Source organism: Amblyomma mixtum, chromosome 3 (assembly GCF_055824585.1).
Source record: "Amblyomma mixtum isolate Tamu chromosome 3, ASM5582458v1, whole genome shotgun sequence".
In the NCBI taxonomy this organism is placed as follows: Eukaryota; Metazoa; Arthropoda; class Arachnida; order Ixodida; family Ixodidae; genus Amblyomma; species Amblyomma mixtum.
In genome coordinates, this window is record NC_143014.1 from 135795125 (window position 1) to 135803532 (window position 8408).

General features: G+C 56.6%; 1 protein-coding gene across 1 annotated transcript; it reads left to right on the plus strand.

Annotated features, from left to right (window-relative positions):
- Nucleotides 1-443: 443 nt before the first annotated feature.
- LOC149352040 (uncharacterized) lies at nt 444-2279 on the plus strand. Its single transcript, XM_089577112.1, has one exon. It carries the CDS (start codon nt 823-825, stop codon nt 2155-2157), a length of 1335 nt encoding a protein of 444 aa, XP_089433238.1. The 5' UTR covers nt 444-822; the 3' UTR covers nt 2158-2279.
- The last annotated feature ends 6129 nt before the right edge of the window (nt 2280-8408 follow it).

The window sequence follows — 8408 nt, forward strand, 5'->3', positions numbered from 1 at the left end:
GGTACGGTCCCGTTTGCCTTTCTCCTGCAGCCACATTCCCAAGATGCGAAGCTTATTTGTCATTCTTACGGGTTGTCCATTGTGGGGATACACATGAATCCCCTGCCCCATTGTAACGGCCGCGCGTAATTATCACGCGATGCTATGTGCGCGCCGTTCGGGAGGTTTTGCGAGGGAGGGCACTCTCGCCACCTCCGCTTCCTTTCGCTCCCCGCCGCGGAGACTTTCCCTCTTTCCCCTCTTACAACGGAGAGACCTCCTCTCCACAGCCCGGGAGGAGACGCGATTCTCCCGAGGCTCGCTCGTCTTCTGGCGGGAGCCGTGCACACGCACGGATCAGAGATCTGTCACGGAGACCGCTGCCCTTATCGCCCGGCCACCGTGTGTGACTTGACCGCCGCGGGCCGTGAGCGAGGAACCACGAGAGGTGAGCGGAACCTTCTTCCCCCACATTTTTGCGTGCGTTCTGCCCTTTGTGTTTTTCACCCCCGTACGCGAGCGGAACACTCGCCCTCGTTACGGCGGTTGTATTGTTGCTGCTGCATTGTATTGCTCGGGAGCAATAAACGCTCCTCCGAGTAGCATACTCGTGTTTGTCCCCTCTGGCCCGAACCCGCCGTGGTTGCGACTCACCGCACCGCGGGTTGGGGGTCACAGCTCTGACTGCTAGGGCTGGCACGCTGGTGCTAGAGAGCGACAACTGCTTCTAGCCCTTTGAGCGTTACTACAAGAATAACCCCCATATTCTTGGCGCCCAACGTGGGGCCAGAGGTGTGACAAACCGAGTGTCTGTGTGAGCGACTGCCGACACACAGACTAGCCATGGCGGCGAGCGGGATTGACATCCAGTCCCTGCTGTGGTTGTCCAATACGGCTTCTCAGCAGCAACATCTTGGCACGGCAGTAACAACTACTGCAGGTGTGTTCCCAGAGGCTGACGCTAGCCCCTGTGATCTTATATCGTTTGAGCCGAGCGGTGCTTCACACGACACACCGGCTCAGACGAGCGGCGACGCTAGGCACTTCTCGCCAAGCGCTATGCCGCCAGGTAGGGAGAGCATGGCGCGACATGTGCAATCTTGCTCATCCCACGGGGCCCCTCAGCCAGAACTACCTGGCCAGGCCCAAGAGGCTGTGTTGCGCAACGCCTTGCGCCTCATAGAGAGCCTCACGGGTATCGTGCAGAACAACCTGCAAACACCCGCTCCAGCGGCGAGTCCGAGGCTAAGGGTGGACCTTCCCAGCTACGGCGGCTATCACGATCTTGTCAGTGCCAACGAGTACCTTGAGCGCATGCTGACCTACCAGCAGGCGACAGGGCTTTCCGATGGCGAGATTCTGGCGCGTGTCGTGCCAATCTCACTGACTGATCAGGCTGCCCGCTGGTTCCGCCTTACTGGCCATCGGTCTCGCACAATGGAGGAGTTCCGAGCGAGGTTTCGCGAGGAGTTCTTGCCCGCAGATTACGAGCGTCGTCTGCGGCGCGAGTTGGAGCTGCGTACTCAGCATCCGGACGAATCGTTGCTTGAGTACGTGAGGGCGATGGACGAACTCTATCGTTTTGCAGACCCCTCAGCTTCGAACGGCGAGAAGGTAGAGCGTGTCACGCGACAAGCGCACCCTACCTTCGCAGCCTACCTACGAGGCGTACCGTTCAGGGACTTGGACGAACTCGCCTCGGCAGCCAAGCGCATACAGGCGGACATACTCGCCTCCCGCGCGTATCGGCCACCCCCGCCAGCGTCGCAGGCACTTGAGCCGCGATGCGCCTGGAACGGAGACACTTTTCGAAACCGTTCCCGGGGAGCCGAAATGGTTGCATTCAGTGACGGGCAATTGAGAAACGGTTGGGAACTGTCAGACCGAGCTCTCGACCCGTACACGTATGCTATGCGGTCAGCACACGCTGCGCGTGGCCAAGGTATGCAGAATCGGGACCGACATGCCGACCCGAGGACGCTAGACCAAAGGGCATCTGCGACGGTTCGCCCGGCAGGGAGGAACGGTCAGCCGGCGCGAGGCGACAACTGCCCCGCCCGGCAATGGCCGAATACCCTCTGCTACCGGTGCAACCAACGAGGGCACTACGCCCGGGAGTGCAGACGCCCCGTGAACCGAGAGCACGCGCTTTCGGGAAACGAACGCAGCCGCCGGTAAGCAACGCTTCGCAGCCGGCGGCGTCAACAGCGGTGCTCAGTGAGTCACACGAACTCCTAGCCCCGCTGGCTTGTCGTTTGGAACCACCCAGCGACACGCCAGTACCGCTTATTGAGCTTACAGTGGCACAACGTAGGTTCATGGCATTGCTAGACACAGGAGCGAGCGCATCCCTGTTTGGCGACGAGGTATGTGAGCATCTCCGTCGGAACGGACTCCGACTGCGAGCGAGCAACCTCACGTTCCGATTAGCCAGCGGCACTGCGCACGCGAGCGGTGCCGCGCGGCTTGTGGTGCGGTGGGAGAAAAGAGTGAGGCGCCAGCGCTTCGCTCACCTCCCCGGCCTATCGGTTCCAATTATTCTTGGTAGAGACTTCCTCGCCAAGACGGGCATTGTTATTGACGTCTGCAACGGAGGATATAGGGAGCGAGCATGTGGCACCCTGAAACCTTTCGTTCAACCCCAAAAAGCGTCGAAAGCACATTCGCTTTCCGATGCTTCGCGCGCAGACGTACGCAACGATCGCCCGAAAAAGAGCCTCGAAACGCCTTCGGCCCGGCTGAACTACCAGCCTGTCGACTGCGTCGAGAGGAAAAGCGCGGAAGGGAACCCCTCCCCTCCCGCGCGACCCCCTGTCCCCCCTGCGGTTGCACTCTGTGCCGCGGCGGCATGCAGGCCTCCCCACCCGCTGCTGGACAACTCAGACAGCTTGTCGGGGGAGGAAAAAGCGCGTTTGTCTCTGCTCCTAAACGAGTACGACGCCGTATTCACGGAGCGGCCTGGCTGCACTACGCTGGTTAGGCACAAAATTGAGACAGGCGACGCTGTTCCATGGAAGTGCAATCCTCGACCAGTCAGCTTGGCTAAGAGGAAAGCGCTCGATAACGCACTGGACGAGCTTCTCGATACAGGCGTTGTGGAACGATCAAACAGCCCCTGGGGGTTTCCAGTGGTGCTGGTGCCCAAAAAGGATGGAACAACCCGCCTTTGTGTGGACTATCGACGCCTGAACGAGGTGACACGGAAGGACGCATACCCACTTCCGAGCATTCCCTCGATAGTGTCCAATGTTGGTGGAGCGAAGTACTTCACTACGCTCGATGCTAGCAGAGGATACTTTCAGGTGGAGATGACCCCCAGTGATCGAGAGAAAACTGCCTTCACTTGTCACCGGGGACTTTTCCAGTTTACCCGAATGCCGTTCGGCCTGGTCGGCGCGCCCGCGACGTACCAGCGTCTGATGGACCGTGTCCTAGGCGATGCAAGGTGGCACCACGCTCTTGCTTACCTGGATGACATTGTCGTGTATTCGGAAACCTTTGATGAGCACTTACGCCATCTCAGGGATGTACTGGAAAGGCTGAGGTCTGCGGGAATCACTCTGAACCCGAACAAGACCCAGATAGCGGCGACCCGAATAACACTGTTGGGGTTTACGCTAGACAAAGGACGCCTTCTGCCGTGCGAAGACAAGCTGCGGGCTATTTTGCAGTTCCCGTCGCCGGCAGATATAGGCGGACTGAGACGCTTTCTGGGGCTGGCGAACTTTTATCGACAGTTTATCCCAGATTGCGCAGCTCTGCAAGCCCCCTTAACAGCGCTGTTAAGGAAAGGTGTGAAGTGGCATTGGGGACCCGAGCAAGAGGCGGCACTACGCCATCTCACTTGCGCGCTCGCGGAGACCACAGAGCTAAGGCTGCCTGACCTGAACAGGGAATTTGTGATCCACACGGACGCTTGCGACCTGGGCTTAGGAGCAGTCCTGCTTCAAGAGCACGGAGGTAGCCTGAGACCGGTGGCGTTCGCCAGCCGCTCATTAACTCCCGCAGAGAGAAACTATTCCGTGACAGAAAAAGAATGTCTCGCGATTATTTTCGCTCTGCGGAAGTTCGACTACTATGTCGATGGAGTCGCTTTCGTGATTGAGACTGATCACATGGCACTCACTTGGCTGAGACGCCTAGGCGAGCCGTCCGGACGCCTAGCGCGATGGGCGCTACTCCTCCAGCGTTACGACTTTACCGTGCGCTACAGGAGAGGCAAGAACAACGTGGTGGCGGACGCACTTTCGCGCGCACCCGTTGACGGCTTGGGAAGTAACAACACTGCCCACTCCGCCGCGCCCGACAGCCAGAGCAGCGCGACTGCCGCGCAGCTCACACAACGCCCCGAGGGAAGGGACACCCCGCCTTCCCAGGGCGAAAGCGTAAACCACTTTGAAGGCATCAGTTCAGTGGTGAGCGTTTTCAGCAGAAGGGAGCTATTGGAGGCACAGCGGGAGGATCCATTTTGTCGAAAATTGTTCGACGGGCTCAGGGAGCCGGGCGGCGCGGCCGCGGCGCACATGGAGGCAACTGGTATTGTTGTCCGTGCGGGGCGCTCGAACACAGCTGGTAATGCTGTGAGCGCGATGGATTCCTATCTGCTCGACTCCGATGGCATCCTGCTGAGATATATCCCCTCCGAGAAGGATACACACGAGTCCTTCAAGGTGGTGATTCCACGCACGCTGAGAGGAGCACTTTTACGCTACTTTCATGACACGTGCATCGCTGGGCATGCGAGTGGCCCTAAGACTTACCTCAAGTTGTGCCGCCTCGCTACCTGGCCTGGCATGAAGCGGGATGCGATACGCTACGCCCGCTCGTGCGACGTGTGCCAAAGGGTCAAGCCACGTGGTGGACGCCCACCTGGGCTCATGCAGCCGATCAATAGCCAGGGTCCTTGGCAAATTGCGGCTTGTGACGTCATGGGACCTTACCCCAGGACTCCGAGTGGAAACCAATATCTGCTCGTTGTCACAGACCATTTCAGCAAATGGGTGGAACTGTTCCCACTTCGAAAGCTGACGGCACGCGTAATCATGGGGAAGCTGATCGAGGTGTTCACACGATTCGGCTACCCCGGGCAGTTGATAACGGACAATGCATCGTACTTCACTGCCAAACTTTTCGTGGACTCCTGTGCGGCCCTTGGCATTAAGGGGACAGGGTAAGCTCCATCTTTCCCATGTATTTTGGGGCATATTGTGGTACACTTTTCTCAACAACTAATAAAGATAGCAGCAAGGTAATTATGTCATTTTTTTCAGAATTTCATCTTCTAGCCGCTGTACCAAAATTATTTTAGTATACAAGAAATGAAATTATTAATGATTTTTTTACTTTCTACACCCTAATTTGGACCAAATTTTGTATATATTTTTATTTTAAAACAAACAATATTATTTCCACGCTGATAATTTTGGTACAGTAAATTGCCACATATATTTACTGTATACAGAGAAAAAATCAGCTTGATAGCTATTGTCGTTTAGAAAATAATGGTACCGACGTAACAAAAAATCTTGTTTTGAGAAAACTGAGTTTAAAGTAAACAAAACCTTAAATCCCAAGATTTCGACTTAGCCAACTCATTTTGACCAATTTATTCAGTAGGCACCATCTGCATAGTTATCATCTAGGTCAGCTTGGTGCTTCTTTTCCTGCCGTTTAGCTTCTCGTGCCTGTTTTGTCACTTGCTGCGTAGCTCGATCAGCAAAGTAAACTCGACGCTGATCGACTTGCTTCAGCCAGCGGACAGTGTTGTTGCCCGGACTTAGTCCACATTCCTCAAGAACTTTAGTTCTTGCGATGGCGCCATCATTGAAGGTCAGAACAACATCTAATGTAGCAATCTTCATTGTCTGTAGGCCCGCAAAGACATTTTTTTGAGCACACTCTCATACGACGTTTTTGAAGGACTCGTTTGAGTTCTGGATGGTTGCCAGACAGCTTGAATGGTAGCCAGAGAGCTTGGATGGTTGCCGGAGAGCTTTCTCTTGCAGCTAAATTCCGTAACATTTCGTGTTTCTTTAGTTTTTAGTAAAAACGGAAAAAAACAAATCGCTGGTAAAGGGGTGTGTCGCTGACCGCTTTGTTTTCAGATAGCTTTTTCTGGTTGATATAAATTGCCCAGGATGAAGTGTGATACATCAAACGATGCAGAAAAGAATGTAATTTCATATTTAGCAAAAAACTAAAAATTGATAGTTTTCAGATTTTTTGCTTACCCTGTCCCCTTAAGCACAGGAGAACAACCACGTACCACGCCCAGGCGAATCCCACGGAACGCGTGAACCGCAACATCAAGCACATGCTCGTTGCATTTGCGGAGACGCACATCGACTGGGACACCTGTCTCCCCGAGATTGGGTTTGCTCTCAGGTCGACCGTGAACCGCTCGACTGGGTACACACCTGCCGCTCTCAACCTTGGCAGGGAGCTGCCGAACCCGTTAGAACTTACTCTACAGGTTCGCAGCAACACCCCGATTGCTTGGTCGGCACGCGCCGACTATGCGACCGGGCTGCGCGCGAGGATGACGGAGGCTTTGGACAAAGCACGCCGGAATCTGAGCACTGCTCGGGCCCAGCAGAAAGCGCAGTATGACCGCTCTCACCGGGAAGTTCACTACAAACCGGGTGACCTGGTGTTGAGGCGCAGTCACGTTCTGAGCGATGCCAGTAAGCGGTTTTTTGCTTCTCTGGCGCCGAAATGGACGGGACCATACGTAGTTCGGGAGAAACTTTCCTCTCTCGTCTACAGGCTGGCGGACTTGACGCTAAGACCGACCGGCGGGCCAGTGCATGTCTGTGATCTCAAACCCTACTTTGACAGAGGGAACGAGTGGCCTGTGGAGAACACCCTCCCCCGCCAGCAGGCAGCCGCACCGAGAGGCAAGGCTCGACAACAGAGCCCGGCGCCTCGTTACAACTTGCGCCCACGGCAGAAACAACTCTGACCAACGCGCAGGGAGTAATTTCTCCTGTTTAATATGGACGGAACACCCCTTCCATATTTCGCAGCACGGCTTCCGGAGCAAGCACACGCTTTCTCGTCGGAAAAGACCGAGCGGGGTTAGACTAGCTCAAAAAAAAAAAAAAAATGTGTAAATTGGTAATGTAACTAAAAAGAAAAGATAGCCTTGCAGCCGCAGGCCAGCCTTCACAGCGTGCCCGGAGGAGAGCCAGCGGGCGCCGCAACGACCGTTGCTGCTTCGAACACCGAGGGCCAGGCCGTTTGGAAGGCGGCCGCATTCCGGAGCCAAGAGCCCGCTGTCGCCACCAAGTTGCGTAGAAGAAGAACAGCTTCCGGTCGGCCGCGGGACGAGCGAACGAGAATTCGGAGAATCCGGGGCCTGTGTCTACCATGGCGCAAACTGCAGCAGAGAGGCCGCCTTGGAGTCCCCCTGTCCCCGCGGCAGCGGCTTCGCCCGCAAGAGAAGCTTGGTGCCCCGCTGGGCCCGCCTCGCAAGTCCTCTGCGGCAGAGGGAAAATGGGTCGGCGCGCCTTTGTCGCCCCCCAACGAGAGGAAAAGAGGGCGAGCCAAGAGCAAGCGGTTCATCCAGCTGAGTGGGGGCCTGCCGTACGCTACGACACGGTGCGTAATTGCCCTGAGCCTGCCTGCCGCCCGCGCGTCCCGGCAAAGCTGCCCTGGCCGACTCACGGGACCTGCGGTCATCGACCCCCTTCAACCCTGGGCTCCACGGTCGTCCATGGCGGTCGTCTACACTGCCTTCCTGCCCTGGCGTCCACGGCCTTCGACGGCGGCACTGCTGGCTGTGAGCTGAATCTGTTCTTAATTCGTTTTAAAGTTAAACGGCGTTTCGCCGGCCCCACTCGGTATACCCTTTTGTGTGAACGCGGTCACTTTTCAGCCGTAGGGCAGTTTTAAGGAGGGGGGGATGTGGGGATACACATGAATTACCTGCCCCATTGTAACGGCCGCGCGTAATTATCACGCGATGCTATGTGCGCGCCGTTCGGGAGGTTTTGCGAGGGAGGGCACTCTCGCCACCTCCGCTTCCTTTCGCTCCCCGCCGCGGAGACTTTCCCTCTTTCCCCTCTTACAACGGAGAGACCTCCTCTCCACAGCCCGGGAGGAGACGCGATTCTCCCGAGGCTCGCTCGTCTTCTGGCGGGAGCCGTGCACACGCACGGATCAGAGATCTGTCACGGAGACCGCTGCCCTTATCGCCCGGCCACCGTGTGTGACTTGACCGCCGCGGGCCGTGAGCGAGGAACCACGAGAGGTGAGCGGAACCTTCTTCCCCCACATTTTTGCGTGCGTTCTGCCCTTTGTGTTTTTCACCCCCGTACGCGAGCGGAACACTCGCCCTCGTTACGGCGGTTGTATTGTTGCTGCTGCATTGTATTGCTCGGGAGCAATAAACGCTCCTCCGAGTAGCATACTCGTGTTTGTCCCCTCTG

What these genes read in the sequence shown, in the direction of transcription:
- LOC149352040 (XM_089577112.1), top strand. Translation starts at nt 823, where the DNA reads ATGGCGGCGAGCGGGATTGACATCCAGTCCCTGCTGTGGTTGTCCAAT.